Source organism: Ixodes scapularis, unplaced genomic scaffold (genome assembly GCF_016920785.2).
Source record: "Ixodes scapularis isolate PalLabHiFi unplaced genomic scaffold, ASM1692078v2 PGA_scaffold7__128_contigs__length_106722199, whole genome shotgun sequence".
NCBI classification, from domain to species: domain Eukaryota; kingdom Metazoa; phylum Arthropoda; class Arachnida; order Ixodida; family Ixodidae; genus Ixodes; species Ixodes scapularis.
Genome location: NW_024609882.1, coordinates 24,773,856 through 24,795,208, shown reverse-complemented (window position 1 = coordinate 24,795,208; position 21,353 = coordinate 24,773,856). Strand labels below are relative to the sequence as shown.

The following is a 21,353-nucleotide window of genomic DNA, read 5'->3' as shown; positions in this document are numbered from 1 at the left end:
TGGAGTACGTGCGGCCATGCAGGTAGGGCCGGAATCTTGGGTGGCTCTGCTGCATCACCCGAGCAACCCTGTCCGACTCCGACGTCGTTGGGCAGGCTCTTTCATAGAGCTCCTGCATCACCCGTACATATTCGACGAGGGTCTCGTCCGGGTGCTGGGTCCGGCGCTCCAGTTCTCGCTGGACTCGAGACTGGTACCCAGGTGGAAGAAACTCATCTTGAAACTTCCGCCGAAAGTCTTCCCAGGTGAGGAAGGGGGCCACGATGCGCCACCAGCGGGCGGCGCTAGCCTGGAACGCCACGGGCAGCACCCGCGCAAGGACGTACTCGTCCGAGGCTCCCGTGGCGAGCTTATAGGCCGCCAGCTCGGCCAGGAAGTCGGCCACGGACTTCCGGTCGTCGTAGCCCGTGTACAACGGAACCGGCACTTGGGGTCGTGGCCCTTGCCCTTGGTGTCCGTGGTCAGCCAGGACCAGGCGTTGCGCGACGGTGTCGCACAGGTTGGCCACCCGAGCCATCAGGTCCATGGACGTCGGGTCAGGCCCTTCTCCGGTCTCGCCTTGGTCTGCTGCGGCTCTATGGCGGGTCTGCATCGCCGTAGCAACCGCAGAAAAACAAGCAAACAGAAAAAACAGAACAAAACGAAACACAAAAGAACGGAAAAACACGCAATATACTACAATATGCACACTATTCACAACGGCCAAGCCCCGATGGCAAAGATGGCGTCCGGTGGCCGAAGCCTAGTCGAACGACCACGTAGGCCTATCGGGGATGGCGAAAGCGAGAAAACCGGGCGAACACGCCTAAAACGGGCTAAAAGCCTGCGGTCCAACCCGCGGGGGAGCAGTAGGCCCCACGTTGGGCGCCAAATAATGTAGGGTTCGGTGCTACTGCTCACCCGCAAGAAGGACCAACGAGGCAGATCTCACAGAACACACCTTTACTGTCTAGCGGCAGCCAACCGACTCCCGAGCCCCCCGAGCCTCGAGCGTGGCTCGCGCGCACGTTGCGCGCCGGGCGCGGAGCACAGGTTCTTTTGCCCGATGATGGGCCGCAAATCCCACAATATATATATATATATATATATATATATATATATATATATATATATATATATATATATATATATATATATATATATATATATATCGGGATTGCTCGCGACGACCGCGCCTTATTAAAATAGAGATGCGGACAATGATGCCAAAACTTCGAGTAACAAAAAATAAAAGAAACCGTTGTTGCGTAACGACGGCGCTTTTGCTGCGTGTCGAGTGCTTTCTTTCGCTGACCGGGTACACCTTCCGACGCTGCTCCCAACGCCATCTATCAATACGTGCGCCAAATGCGTCCCTCCGCTCGACTCGGTTGTCTGCATCGCAGTCCGCCGTTGGCCCAGGCAAGTTTTTTGGACTATTTTTTTACGGAAAGGTAGCTACGCCTTGTAATTTTACAAGATAAAACCCACCTGTTGAATACACCTTTGACTACAAGTTTACATTCCTACGTGCGGGCGCCGATTTTTACGGCCCATATGAGATCGAGCCTCGACATTTCGTTACATCACACTCATAAAAACATAACATACAAATTATCGGCCCATTTCGTTAACATGCACGAGCAGTAAACTTTGTGAACGTATAATTAAAAAAAAAAAAAAAAAGTATTTATGATTTTTGAAAAATTGTGGTATTTTTTTTTTTTTTTTGCTTTTTTTTTTTATAAAAACAGCATGAATTTTGATGTCTTTCAACGGTGACGAAGTTAACAAAAACGCTCGGGGATTTTTCTTGCTCTTTAAATGAAAGAGGGCAAATTGACTTGGTTTGTCTAGACTTATCTAAGACCTTTGATCGTGTATCTCACAATAGATTCGCAGAAAAACAAGTTGCATACGGCGTTAATAAGGACGTAGTTGAATGGATTCGAGCATACCTAACTAACAGGGCACGATGTCTGACTATCAATAGAAATGTTTCAGCTACTTGTGGCGTTCCCTCGGAAGTCCCACAAGGACCAATCACTCTTGGGCTCTGTCTTGTTTTCTTGTTATATTAAAAAAAAACACTGAACGTAAAAAAAAACAAAAAAAAAACACAAACTCATTTCTACGTGGTTAGGACAGGCATGTCTTAAAGGGATACTACAACGAAATTTCGGCGCTCATTTTCTGGTCTATATGTGTTCAAAGGAGCAGCATCACATCGAACATACCAATATCTTGTTAAAAAAGTCACGAAAAGGAATTTTAAAACGAATTAAACGATTAGCAAAGAGCACCTGGTGGATGTCGCTAACGCCTCGCTTGTAATGCCCGTCTAGGAACCTTTACAGCTAGTGACGGAGGTTGTCTCGCCTTCGGCCACGACGAGAGAAGAGGGGCAGGAGGAACTCCCCTCTTCCCGAGAATGCCTTTTGTGTGTCGCAGAAGTCGCTATTGTCCCCCTACAAGATTACAGAAGATTAACCCGTCACTCAAAAATCGTACACAAGCAGCCGCTTCGGAGGCTGGAACGACTAGGCCATCCTCTCGACGTCAGCCTCGCCGTAGCATTGCTCGTCTTGAGACGACCTACGTCACGATTGCGTTGAATGTCACGTGGTCTCCGCTGGGCCTTCTCCGAGCGCTTGCCAGAGTGGGCCGTTTATGACGAAAAATACAGCCACCAGGCTCGAAATACAAACGTGCGATTGTCATTTACGGATATTGTGGATCATATTCAACCTATTTTTGAACACGACGGGAGTATTTCAAATTTCGTTGAAGTATCCCTTTAAAATTAATGTTCGTCGAAAAAAAAAAAAAGAAGATATTTTTGCCCATTCGTTATGCTACAATACGAATTTTTCGATTTGCGGGCGAAACCCAAATTGTACCCGTGTGGGATGATGATGATATCGTTTGTACCCAACTTGTGTGCACTCTGAGTTCGCTAGACCCACGGTGGAAGAAACACATTTAGGAGATGACTCTCCGTCCGACGCGACGGCCACATAATGTTCGGGCACCGAGCGCGCTTAACTCGCGCGGGGATAGATGGCGCCCAAGTATGGGGTCCCTCCCAAACCGTATTTCTTCCACCGTGCTCCTGGCTTGACTCGCGCGGGGATAGATGGCAAAGTTAAAATAATACTTAATAACATATATAAATACACGAGTATACATCACGGAACCCAATAACATACATATATAATGCTTACCATTTAGGCAAAACAAAAGCTCCAAAAACTAATCTCACACTTCTACTCTTACTGTGCAGAAGGCGGAGAACCCATTTTGGGCGTTTACGGAAAAATGGATACGAACTCACCAACGTTTCGAGTAAAAATGACTCTAAGACACTGAGCATGATGCTCAGCGTGCAGATTTCGACCGTAAATTAATTATTTTCAAAACTCGCTGGTTCAGGGGGTTTTGGTAGTGAACGCTAGCTTGAAAGCTCATGATACCTACAAGTACTTTCTTTTTGTATTGTTAAAACAGTCGAAACTTGGAACTGGCTTCTTAAAAATGTTTTGAAAATTATGGTACAACAGAATCTGTAAAAAAATGACTGGTGGAATTGTATTACATTTTTCGTTCTTGCGTTTATGCCTCTGTTATAAAACATAATTTCCTACCTTTTTTTGTTTTAAATCATGAATTTTTTTTTATGCTACCCCACAGTCCCAAAATTTTGTCCGTCCGTGCATTTTTCGCTAATTTTTATTCATTTATTTATTACCTACTTCGCCCAGTGGGCATTACAGTAAAAGTCAAAGTGCTTGTTTACTTTACATTTACTTTGCATTACGGTAAAGTCAAAGTGCTTGTTTAGTCAAAGTGCTTGAGTGAGTCAAAGTGCTTGTTTATATATTGCAGGTGTGGCCAAACTGCGGCTCTGCGCTGGTTCAAGTGTGGCTCGCGGCTCCCGGGTGAGCTTGCCCCCTTTGTCCCCAAGACAATAAAATTTATATTACAGAATTAAAAAAAAAGCTTACAATATTGGAAACATTGTACTAAACTACGTACATACAGCGCTTTTTGACACATGGGTGTGTCCAGTGACCTTGTTTCCTTTATTGTTCTAACGGTCGTCAGGGGCGGTTGCTTGCAAGCGTACAATGCATTCATTTTTTCTTAGCGGTTAAAGAAACGTTTTGCTACCTGGTGTTATTTGTGGTAGTCGACAGTTATTCTTATCCCCTTTGGGAAGGACTGTTCCCTCCATATCGTTTCTTGTTCAAAGTAGCCCCCCTCCCCCCCCCCCCCCTTTTTTTTTTTTTCTGCTGCTCTCTGAACTTTTGTAGTTTTGTCTGCGGCTCTAACCCCATGTCACCCTGGCCACCCCTGGTTAATAGGGTCGGCTGGATTTCGGGGGGAGGGCTGAATCCCCATAGGCCCATCCTGGCTTTTCCACTGCTCTGCTCGAGCGCCATGTTGTTGGTGGTGGATAGAGATTTGCTTTCAGTGGCTGGTGAAGCCTAAATCAAAAACGATCCATAGCCACTATGGTGCCTGGAACGCGTCTCCGACTGGTGTGTTTACCGCGGCCAAAAAAGTGGTCCCTCGATTTCCGCCTGATGACGTCATAGGCTGTGTTCCAAATCTTACTCATATGAATCCGAGTTACTCCGGCGGATCGTATCACGTGACAGCACAGATTGAAAAACGCTGGACGCGGGTAGGTTTTAGAACGCCAAGGGTACAAAACCTTTACCCTGGAGTAAGATCGAGTAAATTTTGGAACACGGCCATAGAAGTGTCATGCTGTCGCCGGTTGCGACCCTGGCGGTGTCCCAACAGTTGTGGTAAGTACGGCAGACGCCTGTTCTGCTGCAAGTCGCTTTCCATTGTGACAGTTCACGGAAGCTAGGACAGCCGGAAGTTGGGACGCCTAAAGCGACGCCGTGACGACAGCGACACTCGCGTCCGCTCGTGCTTTTCGCCTGCATTTCTACGGTCAACCGCCAGGATCGCGACAGGCAACAGCATGACACTCGCGTCATTTGTTGCCACATTGGGACCACTTTTGATGTATGGGCGGGATAGGGCGCTAAACACACCAGTCGAAGACGCAATCGAGGCACCATAATAGCCACAAGGCATCCATAGCCTTGTGGCTATGGATCCAGATGCAATTCACAGCATTTGTACGTATGAAATTTACGAAATAAAAACATTCTTCTTCTTTAAGCAAATAAAGGTGTCTCTGCACAGGTCAATCAATCAATCAATCAATCAATTTTATTTACATCATCATCAAATAGTGATGTGGGCTGCAGAGGCAAAAAGTCAAAACAGTTTTGACTTGACAAGGCCTCTGCAGCCTTACAATTGGCATACGGTAACAAACAACAGCAACCGGGGAAAACAAGCAGACAGCGACATGGGGAAAAAAAAAATAAAACACTTATATACTGTATTTGCTGTTTGTCCATTTGTCCATGTCCATGAAATAAAACACTTATATACTCTATTTGCTGTTTGTCCATGAAGTTTATTCGACTTCGACCATACTTTCTGAGGTCTCTTGAAATGCCAGGCTTAATTTGACGGGCCTGTCACAAGTGCTCCGTATACAAAATTCCTAAGGCCGATATTCTGAAATGCAATTAATAACTACTTTGTCAGGGTAGGTAATGAAAGAAATGTCCTACATGTCTTTCAACACAGGTGTTCGGAAAAGGCTCGAACCCACTTTGTGGTAGCGCAGTATCTCTTTTTTTATTGGTTGTAGGCTACAAGGAACACATTTGTAGCATAAAATTAAACGAAAACGACATAAAACACCAACACAGCCGCGTGGATGTTGAAACCAAAACCAGCCAGTTTGTGCTAAGCAACCTAATGACGGTTAATGGCGGTGAGTGCGTTAGCGCCCTCTATCAGCCGGTCAGGCAACCACTCCCTCCCTGCTAAAACCGCTAAAACTTTACATTACCTCTCAAAGTCTAAACCTTGAAACAAAAACAAAAAATGAAATAACCGGTTTAGATTTTTATGATTCCTAACCAGGTCGCCCGCATACTTTCGCTCCCTAGATTACCTTTCTTTAGCTACAACGGAGTCCGGACAGTTAACGCTAGGGGGCAAATGTCGCTTCGCGCCCGCCATTGGTGCCAGTTCGGTGCGTATGTGTAAAAATCGGCTGTAAAATTTGCCATATTTCGTGGTCCAACATCCAAACCCACCCAACATCACCTTCTGCGCCAAGCGAGACAATTAACGATGAACTTTGGGCGACTGTTGAACGTCGCTGAGAAAAACAGAAATGCTTCCGCAGCCGAGGTAAGAGCTCCACGGTTCGTCGCTGTCCGTGCCTGTCGGTTTATGTAGGACGACTCGACTTCGCACGAAATATTTTATTTAATCTTGTTCGTAGGGCTAAACGTCGCAAATGAAGGGGACACGGGGCTGCCAGAAGTCGCGGAATGTAGCTGCTTCAGACTGTGCTAGCCTAAGCCAGGGCTCTATCGAAGTGGACGTAGCACCTTGTCTCAATGGGGAAATGCGAGAAAGAGAACTGCTCGCCGTTGCGAGCACATGCAAAATAAGGACTCCCCAAACTTTAAGGTCATTGCTAGAGCAATTCTAGGTGGAGTCAACATCACGATTACTTGATCGTGGCGCCGAATGAATCGACACACTCAATATAATGAGGCCGACCGTTGTCATTTTGTGTGCCTGCGTCTGTCTGTCTGTGTGTCCGTAAATTCATAACCACACGCCGCAAAACAATTCTGAAACCCTGTAAAAAAGAAAAAGCATTTTAATTTTAGGGACGCGTCTTTACCCAGCGTGGCACTAGGTATGCATTTTTTTTCGGGCGTGTATTATACATATATTATCTTTTTATTTTTATTTATTTATTAATTCTACATTATTGAAGTTGTCACTGTCAACAGATGGAATGGTAGACTAACCGTGCTAGGGTCATCACGACTAATCAAAAGAACGGGAGTGTATCCTTTTTATATATATATATATATAAACAAACATTTCCATTATCATTATTAGTCACGATGACACTGCTGCAAGACACTGCAAGAAGACAACAAAGACAGTGCACCGCGCACTGCCTTTGTTCTTTTCTTGGTGTCCCATCCGGCACCGACTTCTGACGTTTCGCCTTTGTGTTGACCCGAACCAGAAAACCGTCAAGCGCTACAGCACGGAGGTTGCGCCGGCCAAAAAGCTGCCCAAGAGCAATGTGCAGTTTGCCCAGATCCGTGCCTTCTTGCAGCGAAAGGAGCAGGAAGAGAAGCAGAAGCGTACGTACCTGCTCGGACTGTTTTTGCCTACGCTGCACCACAAAGAACTGTATACCATGCTTATTATTTATTTATTTATTTCTCTATACTGCCAGCATTCACTTCAAATGCCAAAGCAGGAAGTCCTACAAGTGTAATTGTGAACCATACGAAGGTAATCATTGATAAATAACCGGACAGGGATTTAGAAAAGCGACAAAGTATTTGTGTAGACCAATTTCCGAAATCCCAGCCCCCAGCGATGAAATTGGGAACGCGGGCTCTTGTGAAGAGAGAGGCTGTGCATAAGACAAGATTTTTGCTTTTTACAACACTCTTGGTGTCGGTGTTGTTCTTGGAGCTTTGTGAGTATGCATTTCTGACATTCATGCAGTATAATATGTGCAAAGGTTTCTAAACAACTAAATCTTGCAAAAAGCACAGCCCCCTCGTATCTCTTGGTTTAAAACAGCAAGACAAGACAAGGACAAAGTACAGACGACAGCGCTGCACTGTTGTCTGTCTCGTCTTTACTTTGTCCTTGTCGCACTGTTTTAAACCATGATGCTCATCAACCAACTAGCCCAAACATACCTTTTAACCCTCTAGTGTGTCATGGCGTAAGCAAACAAACATGGTGGCTGCCGTGGAACAGAGCAGACACTGGTCTATACTCTCTTTCCTATGATGTGGCACCGAGGATGCTACGAGCCGTCGAAGCCACTCCAAGACCGGATCAGCGACGTGCTAAGTCTTGCAATACTTTTGCGGCACTGGATTGGCTGGGTTGGCTCGTAGCATCTGCTGCGGTCCTCCGTAAGGTGAAGCTCTGTTTAACAGATGCCATTCCAGTATACTTACTCACATTGTATGTTTAGGTTGCTGACTTGCACAAGTTCCAGAGCGCTAAAAAGTCGCAAGTTGTCTGCATGCATGCTCTACTTCCACATAAAGAAGAAAAAAAGACAAAGATAGATTCTTGATTATGGAAAAAGGCGGTGAAAGACATGGAGTAAAAAAACAATTAAAGAAATTTGCGAAAGCAGAGTTAGCTCTTTAACCACACATCTCTGCTCGTCATGCTCATAGGTGACGAGCTGAGCACTTGTTCCATGTTTGGGACGCACAGTATGCAAGAAAACTTTGTTTGTTTCTGAACGTATAGTCACTTGCGGCTAGATCTGGAATGCGTGACATCTCGTCCTTCAAATTTCGGCTCTTTGGCAGAGATCGAGGAAATGCGCAAGAAAGAAAAGTTGCTGGAACTCCGGGCACAAAATTCCAAGTCTAACAAGCGGGCAAAGGTAAGTATGAATTGTTTCTTTTCTGTCCAGTTCTTTATTTAAGGCAACTTACTTGGAGAAGAACAAAACATTTTCAGAAACTTGGCTTCTTGATTGATCTTGACAAGCCTAGCTCGTCAGCGTGGAGCTGTCCCCAAACCGTTCGGGACGTCTATAGCTCGTCTGCTTTACCCTTTTTTTAATGTTTTTGCCAAGTATGAAATTATTCTTGGCACAATTGGTTTCATCTGCCAATCCCTTAGGCAGCATGAGGTACACATCGCGACACTGTTAGCGTGAACACGACATCAGCGCATTTTCGCATTTTACTTCTAAATAGTATTAGTTAGCATGAAATTTTATCACTTGCATTATAGAACAAAATGAGCTCTTTTCATAGCAATAATAACTTGGATTACATCCCTTGGTTTCAAAGAGAAAAACAGCAAAAACCGGCAATCACTTGTTCGCGCTAACAGTGTCGCGCTCTGTACAAACCTTGTTTCAATAACTCTCTCTAATGAACAGATATTTTAAAAAATTCTACACTTCCGACCTCTTAGTTCATCAAACTACTAGTAGTAGATTAGCTACCACCAGCTCACCTGTGCACTTAGTCTTTTCAGTACTAGTAGTACTTGTAACAATAAAAGGGTGAGTATTATTTGGCAGTATCTCTGAATGAAAGTCGAATAATAGAGGCCATTCATTTATATCTACAGCTACATTTACTAACCCTTTGTGCAGTTCCATCGAATACCTACTAGTCTTGAGACGAAGTGCTGCAGGTTTCATGTATTATCCCAAAGACATATTGTTTCTATCAGCGTATATAGATATCTTCTTTTCCCCAAAAGGTCCTTTGATGCGTCTTCTACAGTGATGCGCCTCGTGTCCTTTTTTTTTTTTTTTGTACGTATGGACCGTTATTGTGCAAGATCTAGACCATATTGGCATCTATGACAAAAGAAGAATGGCAGAGCACTCTCCGATGGCCTGCTCTTTCGATCCAAAGATGGTCCAAAGGGTGCCGACACAGGTGCGCGGCTGCAGTGCCGCACCGATCACAAACGAGCGCTCAAACACGGCTTGCACGTGACATCATTGCGTCGTCCTGCCAATCATTCCTACCCGTTCTTGGCAAGAAAAAAAATTTGATGGTGCAAAACGTTTGCCGTTGAAGGCACCCGTTCAGTGGCAAGGTCGCTGCAACGGCCGCCAGTGTGACTTGGGTGCAAGCAGTGTACAAACCGGAAAACGCTGCACACAAATACTATGCTGCATGTCGGCCATTCCCTTTTTTTAGCCCATTTTCGTTGGCCTCTCGCTTTTGTACGTAACAGCACGGGTCCGACTCGTCTATTTGACCGGCATGGCGCCTGGCTGCTGCGCAGGTGATGGCATCACGCACGAAGGATAACAACTTCGGCCGCATCCGGCTGACGGAGGATGAGGAGGAGGCTCGACAGAAGCGGGAGGCGGAGCTCCAGCGCAAGATGCTCACGGACAAGGTGGAGCGGATGAAGGCACGCATCAAGCTGCAGCAGGAAGAGGAGGAGCAGCCCCACAAGCGCAAGCGCAAACGACGCACCTCCGCCGGAGAGTTGGTGGGGTCAGACGATGCCGCCGCCGTAAGTGCTCCCACAAAGCTCGGTTTGTTCCTGTAGTGCTCCCGGCGCATACTTTTTGGGGAAGACTCTCGTCCGTGTGGGTCACGGAGTTGGGATTTTAGGCGTTTTAGTGCGGAACGTGCCGTAGGGCTGGGTTTTGTGGGAGAGGTGACGCGCTCGACTGATGCGGGAGGTGAGGTTATATGATGTAGCCCGTTAATAGAACTGTTTTAGGAGGAATCTTTTTTTAGATTAAGAGGAATCTTTTTTTAGATTAAGAGGAATCTTTTTTTAGATTAATTGACGATCACCAACTTTTCAGGTCGTAGGGTCGCACGAATCGATGCTCTCTATTATTCGGGTCGACCCTTTTATCGTAATTATTTTTTCTCCATTCGTAATTTTATAGCTACTCGTCGCAACCAAAACAGTTATAACACCTTGTCCAAAACACCAACAACATGTATTTTGACGTAATGTGCGTTTTCTTCCTTGCAACCTCTATGTCAGGGTGTCGCGACGTATCTATCTAGATTTCACCTGGCGGTTTTGAAAAACAGCACTTCAGTAACACAGAATTAGTCAAGAAAGAATAAAACATGAAGGACGGACAAAACAACACATCTGTTTTGTCCGTCTTTCATGTTTTCTTCTGTCTTGTATTTGACTTTATCACCAGTGCACTCAACTAAAGTACAAAATTCGTGTGTGACAAACCTGCAAGTGCCCGCTCTTCGTGAATATCCTATCTTTTCTATCTTATTTTTTTTTTTTTTTTATTCACTTGGAAAACTTTTTTTTTAACTGTTACTCAAACATGCCTGTGCAGAAACACGACCCGCACGAGCGCAAGCCACGCAAGCGCAAGTACGAGATCTACACCGGCGAGGACGAGAAATCGGAGGACGAGCGCCCGGCGCCCCGGCCGGTCTCCCGCCCCCCGCCCATGACCTTCAACTACCAGGACCTACTGCGACTTGCAAACGAGAAAAAGAACGAGCCAGTCGCGATCGAACGCCTGGCCCCGCCCTCCAAGGAAGAGTACCGGCCACTCACCAAGCAGGAGAAGGAGAGGAGGATGGAGGAGGAGCTACATCGGAAGGGCGTCAAGGTGCCGTCCAAATTCCCGCCGGCCAAGCGGAAAGACACGGCGGCACCACCTCGTAAAGAAGTGCCGGCGGCACCGAGCCGGAAGGAAGTGGCCGGTCCGTTGAAGAACGACAGCGCAAGGCCAAACGGGAAACTCCCGTCTTCCTCGGAAAAGGTGCCCGGACCGGCGGACAAGCAGCGACTGTCCGAGAAGCAGCGGGCAGTGTTGGAGCGACAGCGGCAGATGGAGGAAGAAGAGCGCGAGCTGGAGGAGTTGGAGCGCAAGCTGGCGGAGCGCAGGCTGGCGATCGCGCGGAAGCAGAAGGAGATTGAGGAGAAGGAGGCGCGGGTGACAGAGAAGAGGGCAGCCCCGCCCCCGGCCGTTGCCAAGAAGCCGGGGATTAATCGGCCCGACGCCGGGAGGAGGGAGGCACCGCGGGACTGTCTCGGGGAGAAGAGGTTGCCGACCGCGGAAGAGAGGAGGTCCAAGGGCGCGGAGGTCACAGGAAAGACAAGCTCGATCCTCAAAAAGCCGCCGGCGCCTTCGTCGGGTTCGCGGGACGTCGTTAGGGTGAGTGAAGTCGTGGTCTTTGGGGTTGTTTGTGCTTGATTTGGGGCAGGCATCCAAGAATTGAAAGCGTGGGACGTCTGAACTTGTGCTTCCGTGTGTTTGTCTGTCGTCTTCTCCGTGCGTCCCCACACTGTCAATCCCTGGAGGCTTTGGGGCAACACTGCGAGTCTTGAATTTGTGGTAAAACTTAGAGTTGGGCCGGCAACTGGCTTGCATTCCATTTGCCTTCAAAAGTGTTCGACATATTTTTGTTCCCCTTTATTATATGTTCCTCTTCGTCTCTAACAGTTTTTATTGTTCGTTTCTTTGTCTATATATACTCCCAGGCAACGAAGAGGTCGATCGGAGGTAATCTCCCTGTACAGTAGGAATGCTGTTGATGTAGTAGGCACTGGTTGAAATCTGTATTTCCCTGCTTCATTGTTGAGCGATAATGCTGTGTATCACTTTTTGTTGCGGTAGTATGTAACCTGGAAGTTTACATATAGATTGTTTGAAACTAGGTTAGATCCGTATAAGTGCCGTGGCAACTGTTAATTTTGCCGCCACATTCGTCGCAGAACGGCACGGGCGGCGGAAGCGGCAGTAGCAGTGGCAAAAAGCCCGCAGACTCCCAGCTCGGTTACGCCAGAAAGTCGACTGCGTTTAAGACGCAGCCCTCGCGGCCTCCGTCCAAGCAGGCAGAAAGGGACAGCGAGGACGAAAACGCCGACACCTTCTACGCATATTCCCAGAAACCAAAGGGCCCCAAGTCCGACCCCCCATCCTCGAGGAAAAGCACTCCGTCGTCGTCGAGCGCCCAGCCTTCCGCGAGCAAGCGGCCGTTGTCTGCAAGTGAGAAACAGTCGTCTGCTTCGTCAGCCAAGGCAGACTGTCAGGTTCGCAAGACCGCAGTGCCCAGTCGCAGCAAAGAGGAAGAGCGTCGGAAAGCGCCGCCCGACAAGCCTGCGGCGTTGGCAAGTTCGAGGATCAGCGCGGAGGAGCTGGCACGGCGGAAAGAGCACGCACTCAAGATGAAGCGCAAACTCGAGCTGGAGAAGGAGAAAGAGAGGGAGAAGGAAAAGCAGAAGTCGCAGGTTTCGGCGGCCCCGTCTGCTTCCAAGAAGTTGAGCTACGAGGAGCAGTACGAGGACCTCTACCGCCGGCTGCAGGGTGAGGCGCTCGCTCGAACTGTTTGCCAATTGTCGCTTGCCGGTTGCCCTAAAAAGTAACTGTAAACTGTAAAAGCTAGAAATTATTAAGGCTCGTTCACACATTTGTCTTTGGCTGTGATTGACTGCGCGACGACAGCTTGTGACCACTTGTGAGAAAAGAGCGCACTTGCACCTTCTAGCGGTGGTCCTGGAACTCTTCTATCTGTTTGGAACTAGACTAGGCTTTGCAGTATTTGTGCGTAACACATTAAAACCAGGAAATATGTGTAGATTGGAAATCTTCCAAAGCTTGTCATAAGCAGTCACAAACAGTGGCGATGCACTCAGTACAACTTAGATGCAAGTTCAATCCCCACCCCTTCCCGTTTAGATCTAAATGGACATTCTACCGTCGTGCGGTCGTGTATCGCTACTGCATGATGCACGTTAAAATGATACTGCACTGGCTAAATTTCCCACCTACAGCCGAGACACCAGATGCCCATTGGGGCCGACTGACTTCCGGCTGTACAAACATATATACGACGCGATTACTTGGACGCAAACATGTGAACTCGTCGTTAGGCGTTGTTGTCCCAACTCCCGAATCTTGAGAGTAGTATTCGGAAGCGGATACAGAATTTTATTTCATTCGTCCGCTTTGCAATTGAGCTTGCGCAAGGACGTGAAAAGCTACAAATGTTCTGAAGGTATTCTCTCGCTCTTTGCCGTCCGGCCGACCTAATACCGCAAGTGATCAGTCATAGTGGCGTTGAGGAAGGCTATGTGGAGCGCAAGTTTGTTTGCTTCCTGCACAGGGATTGCGATGATGTGCGAACGCCAAACTCTTATTGGCTGATAGAAAAAAAAAAAAATGGTGGGTAGACCCCAGGGCATCAAGCATTGAGGTCTACCCACTATCCCTCTAATCGGAGCTCGGCGTTGTTCTGACGTCACCGCAACCACTGCGCAAGAAGCAGACGACTTGCTCTCTGCACAAACAACTCACGAAAAACTATGCAGTTGCTCCGTTCCGTTCGTATAGCGACGAGTCTTTAGAGGAATGTACGCCGCGAGCACCATGTGGACGATAACGCAGAATTCAAAAGGTGCAGCTAACGCTTGTTTTCGTTTTGGCACAGGTAATTACATAGAGTCGGAGGAAGACGACGAAGAGTACGAGGACGAAGAAGACGACATGGATGACTTCATCGACGACACGCCGCAGTCCGCAAACCTCGACTACTCCAAGCACATACGAGAGATCTTCGGCTACGACAGGAGCAGGTTTGCTGCTCTCACATTTCTCGCGACGATGCGTTGTTAAAAAAATTCCCACACTAACGGCTTTTGGCGAAGAGTGGAATGGACGCCTTGCGACAGCCTAGTCGATGGGTTCTCAAACCACATTCTCGAGAACCCTTCCCCCAACCGTTTGGGGCAACTTGGCAGTTTTTCCCGTCAAAGCACTACTTCTGAAGATCAGAGTCACCCGCCAACACAGAACTACGAGCCAATCGCTCCCTACACTCGAAGATAACTTTTCTTGGCAATGCAGTGGAAGGTACAGGCCTGCGTTCCCTCTCCCATTTTGAGCGCTGATTAAAGCTGTGCCGCGGGCTCTCTTCCTTTTCCCGGAAAAAACCAAGAAAAGTTGTCCGCGAGTATAGTACGTGAATTAATATTCCGAGGGCCTCTAGGCTTCTGCCCTGCTTTACAGTATCAACGCTGAAACCGGAAATGGTTCCTCAAAATTGGAAAGTTTGAAAACCTACGCCCTGGTTACACGAGCCCTCTCGACTATCGTGTAGCCGAAAACGGTTGACTCGATTGCAATCGGCTGGAGTTGCGCGGCGGTGCCAACTGTTACTGGTTTGCAGAATACAGAAAAGCTTGGCGGCGCGTGGACGCTCCGACAGCACACGGCCAAAAGAGTGAAGACGCGACGGAAATGGTCACGTCACTACTTTAATCGTCATTGTGGGCAGAGTTTTGGGTGCTCTTTTGTGAAGACTGCTGCACCCTTGCTGCAGTTCGAGTTTTACGGCCAATGTAAAGGGTGCAACGAGTATTGTGGCCCACTCTGCAAACATATTTTGGACATGGAGAGGAAAGAAATGAACACAAAGTCAATCTTGATTTTCCTTCATCCAGGTTCCAAGACGACGACGACGACGAAGCAATGGAATCCAGTTATGCGGAGCAAATGAAGGAGGAGGTCAGAAGGTTGGTGAATACGCCCAAATTTTTTTTGCCTTTGGAATCCTGCGTCTATACTTCGTTTCAACTTCCGTCCGAGCGCAGCCAAAGCTACGTGTGGCCGAAGCCAATCAGACGCTGGCTATAGGTCACGCGATCTCGCCTGCACCTTTGTATCACTCCGCTGCGCCGGTGATCGTCTGCGCCGCCCGCGCTCGCCGAGTATTTCGTCTGCTACGGGTGGTATCGTCTGCTACAGGTTTAAAAAAATGTCCTTTCACGTTCTGAAATTTAGTCGCAGGGGATGTCGGTACGTAGGTTGGCCGCTGCCGTCTGTGTCGGAGCTTTCCACCCACTGATCTCTATGACAATTGCTGGATCGCGCTTCCCCGCTTGTTCGCTGCAGCGCAAGTGAAGCCACCGGGCTTCACTCGCTTGGGATATGATTTGCCGTTTTTGCTAGCCTTTGCTGCGGTTTTCCAGCGTGCTGACGACACGTTTTCTACTCGTTCGTCGTCATTCGCCGAAAAAGTTTTTTGAAGACTCTGTGTATTGTTGAGACTTGCCGTTGTGAACACGTGGAAAATTTTACGAAAGTGCAGTGTCGCAGGAAAAAGGCACAACGCGTCGAAAGGAAGGGCTGGCGGCGTGTTCAAAGCTTCCTTGGCACGCCGAAGTGCCGTGTCTCTGTGCCTTCGCACGCTTGGATACCGACCAAGAACCGACGCCGTGTGTATGTGTTCAGCGAGTGCAATGTGCGTGAAGCTGTTCGTGCCTCTGGATCAGCGTCTTTTCCCCTCGCGGTTTAGGAACGAGCTTAATCCAGCGTCCACTAGCGACGGAAGATGGGGAGAAGGTACGTCTTTTTTTCGTCCTTAGACGATTTACACGATACCGTGCACAACAGCTCCTCATCACTGATCAGTGCTGGCTTATTATCAACCTACTTAATTGCACTTGACGTTTGAGCGCGGCTCGCCTAATTGTAATTGGTCAACAGATTGCACACGACCATATCGGCCGCGCTTCAAAGATTTTCATTCTCGCCGTCTTGTACTTTTGCTTTCGAAAACCCCCCTGGCTCCACAACGTTGCCCTATTCGTGCTCCCACGGAATCTATGTCCCAAATCTATTAAAGTAGATTTGGGACATAGCCATGGTTAATATAGTACATAAGAACACGTACAGATCTCCCCCTTTTATTGATAGCAACTCACCGGAACAGCTGGACGATCCAGAACTCCGTGGGCGATATATATAAATGATCTAAAGGCATCTACGCGCGACACACGTTCAGAACTTTGGCGCGGCGTCCATTCTTGACCGGTATCCAAGCGTGCGAAGGCACAAAGATGCATCACTCGGCGTGCCAAGGAAGCTTTGATCACGCCGCGACACCGGCGACACATTTTCGACGAGTTGTACCTTTTGACACAGCTTCACGCACATTGCACTCGCTAAACACATTCACACGGCGTCGGTTCTTGGTCGGTATCCAAGCGCGCGAAGGCACAGAGACACGGCACTTCGGCGTGCCATGAAAGCTTTGAACACGCCGCCAGCCCTTCCTTTCGACGCGTTGTGCCTTTTTCCTTGCGACACTGCACTTTCGTAAAATTTTCCACGTGTTCTCAACGGCAAGTCTCAACAATACACAGAGTCTTCAAAAAACTTCTTCGGCGAATGACGACGAACGAGTAGAAAACGTGTCGTCAGCACGCTGGAAAACCGCAGCAAAGGCTAGCAAAAACGGCAAATCGTATCCCAAGCGAGTGAAGCCCGGTGGCTTCACTTGCGGGAGCGGCAAGCGCGATCCAGCAATTGTCATTGAGATCAGTGTTTCCACCTGTTCGGCATAGTTTCGAGATGTAAGTACAGGTTGCAAGGTGCCCGATGACCCGACCGTTGATGTTTCCTTGCGTTGTCTGGATATACCAGAGCTCGAGGCGCAGTCCTTTCCACCAGCTTCTCGGCGTTCAATGTGATCGGCAGGTAAAGGGGTGCCCCGAGTTCGCCACGTATCAATGAATTGTAGTGGCCTGGACGTTTTTCTTGTTTACAACGCATTCGCGGTATGATGCGGCTGGCGTCTCCTGCCGAATTTGAAAACAGACATTTGTCACGACCTCTCGCGCCTGACGTCCAAACTTGGCTTTGTGAAAGGACGTTTCGAAGCGACTCGGTGAGGAAAGCAGCAAAGCACATTATTCGACCATTACAGGAACGAAATCACACAGAAAAAATTAGCGCTGCAGCCGTGTTGTCAGCAGATGTTTGTGCTTTCACGTACATCCACTGGCAACACGGCTGCAGATTCTCGGCAGTAGATATCTGGAATATTGTGCAATGTTTACGCACAAAACAGTTTAGAAAAAAAAAAAAAACTTTTGCGGACTACTTTGTGCTGCGTAGGATTGCTCTTCTCGAAGTTGCGAACCGTCCCTCAGCCTTTGGTTGCGCTCGGACGGAAGCCGAAATGAAGTATAGTATGTTTTAGTTACATGGCACACCGGATATCCGTTTTCGAGGAAAATTGGGCCCTACATCGGCGCACTTTCAGACAACGGATTGCAGAGGGACCGAAGCTTATCAGTCACCTACCGATTTTTTAGACTTTGCTGAGACCGAAAATATGTCAGAGTAATAGAGCAGTCAGAAAAATCGAAAAGACTTGCCTTTATTATGCCTAAGCGGGCTTTAAAAAGCCTTGCTTCAGGTTATGCCTCCACTTGCACTCAGCCACTTTTTATTACATAGCTTAAAAATCACTGCCTTCTTTTCTAGTGCCATGGTTGAGTATACTTTCTGCGCTTCTTAGCGACACTTTGGGGCCATGACGTCCAAGTCAGCGTAGTCTGAAAACACGATTCGGCGAGATGAGATGAGAGGCGCCACTCCATGACTGCAGAATGGTGAATGAACAAAGCAAAATAGTAACAATGATTATGATAATAGCATGCAGCTAGAGAAAAAAAAAAAAAGCCGTAATAGTAAGCGCTGCCATACCAAGCCAATCCATGTGCAGCCAACATAGAATCTAAAATGGCGGTTTCTCGATGGTGCTTTCCACTGATCGCTCGCGACGATTTTGTTCAAAAGATTGGTCACGAATGTGTACTATATCTATCGAGTTGGTCACGGTTCCTCCTTTAGGTCTAAAATATAGAACAAGTCCGAATTACCGGCTTCCGAAAAATCGGTCGGTGACTGTATGTCAGTTTTAGGTTTGGTGCAATGCCATTTCCAAATGGGCACTACAAATATTCCGGGCCTACTCTTGGTTAAACTGCGCTGCTTTGTGAGCCCACCTGTGCTTCAGCTAGTATTTGGAGCATTCAGACAATTAGAATGTTTTCCCCCAGAAATTCAGATCAATTTGGACGTTGCGAAGAACTTTCGAATGGCAAGTATTTGAAATGGGCTTGCTTATACCAGCAAGGTACATTCTGAGACTTCATTGAAAGGGGAATGGAAGAGAGAGGGGGGGTTTAGGGACTGATGTTGCAGGCAGTGTGCATTTTGTGTTTCAGCATTCACCTTTTTAGTACAAACCTTCTAGGCTAAAACTGCGTCCTTGCACAATTGGTGGAACCTTTGACAGGTATATCCTCAACATGGCTAAATATTAACACTGGCATTCTTTTTTTAATTTTTGCATTGTCAAAATGCACAGAGCAGAAAAACAGTTCCAGTTTCCAAGTATTAAAATGGCTACACAATACAAAAAACAGACAGCATTACAGTGCGAGACTGCAAACATCATCCGCGCTCGATAAACGCACTAGAATGTCCCAAACAGCAGGCAGTGCGGCAAACACACGCCGAAATGAAAAATACACACTGCCTTTTTGGAACCAGTCATTTCGGCTAAGATCTCAAGTATTTTGCCTTCTTTCCTATATAAACTAGCAAATAGTACAGAACGCATCACAGTTAAAGGAGTCGGCTCTCGCGTCACTAATCTATCTCATCCGCTTTTCTTTCTGGACACCACAGCGCAAGGATCGGTCTGAAGGAGGACATCGAGGACATGAAGAGAGAGGAGGAAGAGCTGCGTCAGAAGCAGATGAGAAAGCTGGAAATGATGCGGAAGATGCGCCGCAAAATATAGCCGTTTACGTGACACCAGCCGCGAGCTTGCATCGACGCGGCAGCCTTGTAAACATTTTTCCCCATTTCAGAAAAGACTGCAAAACGAAATCGCTTCCATTGTTTGCAGGCGCAGGAGCCAAGTTCTTTGCCCCGCGCCACACGGCGTCACTGGCGCGAACGGGGCAGCCACTTCCCGTAAAACTGCCCCTTCAGGCGTTCCTTCGCCTGGCATTTCAATCTTTGTTTCTGGTCCTATATCCACCAATGCATGCCAGAATGTCTTTCCTGACAACTTGGTTGTCTCTTTCTCATCGACCTTTTTTTTTTTTCTTTTGTACAGCCAAATTTTTTCTTTTGTTTTCTGTGTTGAGTGTGGCGTGGTGTGTTAGTGCGAATTGCAATCTGAAAGTGGTGTAACGGTTTGCAAGTGCGACCGCTACGAATGTTGTGTGCATGTGCGTGCTCTTTGGGGTAGTGCGGGGAGGGGAAGCATCCGAGAAACACCGACTGTTTGTTGCAAACGTGGGACAGTGCCGCTCCTAAATATATGGCAAGTTGCAATGTACCTTGAGGATAATTATGCTCGAGAAATAAAACTATTTTGACACTTTACGCATTCTCCTGTCGGAAGGTTTGTTCGAAGCACTCGTGTCCTCGCAGAGACTACCAAGGTTCAGAATATTGCACCACTTTATTTCAACAAAAGTGCAGTGGTTCCAGATCACTGCCAACATCTTTGGGAAAGAGAAAACAAAGTTGCACAAATAAAACTTTGGGGAAAAAGAGAAGTGGCATGAGAGTTTCACACTCGAAAATACTGCATAATCGTGTAGACAACAAGTTTTGTAATAAAATGCTCGCTTTGGTGCCTTTCGGCACCAGTTTGAAGTCGCTAGAGCACGAGAAACGTATAAATAGGAACCAAGATCCTATTGCACACTTTGGCTTTGCCTGCCTGTGAGCATGCACTCATTCGTCCGGCCAAGGCTCGTTTCAAGGCTAGGTACTCGGCCCCGAGTGTACCAGCACCACAGAAGGGTGAAAATAAAATGCAGAAAGCTACGACCATATGCTCGCAGCCATGACAAGCGCCAACAAGCCATACGCCTCCCTTCTGGCCAGGCTAGTCTTTGGGTTGATCGTTCCGGCAATACCTTGAGGCAGCCAAAAGTTTAAATGCAACATTTGTCCAGGGACCCGGAAAGCTATTGCACGCTTTGCCGCATACTTCGAGTATGAAACTTTGCCACACTGTTACCAATGGGACGGCTTACATTTTGGGACTGTTCGGTTGAGCGTATCCCCTTCTGTAAGCTCGCGACCGAAAAGCCATCTGTAAATTGCGTCATACTTCCGGAAACAAATAGAAATTTTGTTGAAATCCGATTAAGGGTGCGTGTATCGCCGACTCTGCCGAAGAAGAACATGGAATGCCGACTCGTTTAAGGATCACATAAGTAACTTGCACATGCCCACCGCTTCACAAACACAGGCTCGAAGAGTCACCACGTGTAAGGCGGAAAAGAAACCCGAATGTGAAAGCTATCGTCCTTCAATCTCACTTGGTCAAGCTCGTTCCTCGATAGAGCTACGGAACAACACTACCATGCCTCGTTTCACTCCAAGTCCGAGTGCAACCAACCCTACAGGCTGGCGGGACCAATTGAGCAGCGTCAAAAGTGCAACGTTGCACTTGCATTGTCTCTCTGGGTGCACGCCCCGACCGGCTTAACCAAACGAGCGCATTGAATGCGCCACAATTTTGTGAGGCTAGTGCTCGTCTGCATTTGTTTGTCGTGCAGCCTTAGTCTGTGCTCCGACTTGTATGGTGAAATGAAGCGTGGCGACACTTGTACAGACACACTTGTTTTCTCTGCAAAAACTTCAAAGGATGAAGTACATCACACTATAAAGTGTTTCAACTTAAAAACTCGAAAACAATAAAAATAAAGGAATATGGGTGCAATGTATATATATCTATGTAAAACAGTTTAAACAAACAAAACTAGAGCGAAAGTACTTTGCAAACGAAAACGAGTTTAAATGTGAGGTCTTTTTGTGCACGGGACAGCGTGCTATACAACTCGCCCTCCTCCATTCGATTCAGTCTTTTTCGCTAAAAAAATTAACAGAAAAAAAA

At 47.5% G+C, this 21,353-nt stretch overlaps 1 protein-coding gene across 1 annotated transcript; it reads left to right on the top strand.

Annotated features, from left to right (window-relative positions):
• Positions 1–6,063: 6,063 nt before the first annotated feature.
• LOC8025804 (protein SPT2 homolog) lies at positions 6,064–19,825 on the top strand. Its single transcript, XM_002399232.5, has 9 exons — positions 6,064–6,273; positions 7,136–7,256; positions 8,463–8,539; positions 9,913–10,149; positions 10,958–11,788; positions 12,349–12,940; positions 14,064–14,208; positions 15,076–15,147; positions 19,118–19,825. Exons 1-9 carry the CDS (start codon positions 6,214–6,216, stop codon positions 19,230–19,232), a joined length of 2,250 nt encoding a protein of 749 aa, XP_002399273.4. The 5' UTR covers positions 6,064–6,213; the 3' UTR covers positions 19,233–19,825.
• Positions 19,826–21,353: the final 1,528 nt, after the last annotated feature.

Excerpts from the sequence above, each read along its gene's own strand:
- LOC8025804 (XM_002399232.5), top strand. The coding sequence starts at position 6,214 with ATGAACTTTGGGCGACTGTTGAACGTCGCTGAGAAAAACAGAAATGCT. Across the intron at positions 7,257-8,462 it reads GCAGGAAGAGAAGCAGAAGC|AGATCGAGGAAATGCGCAAG; the intron begins GTACGTACCTGC and ends GCTCTTTGGCAG. Across the intron at positions 12,941-14,063 it reads CCTCTACCGCCGGCTGCAGG|GTAATTACATAGAGTCGGAG; the intron begins GTGAGGCGCTCG and ends GTTTTGGCACAG.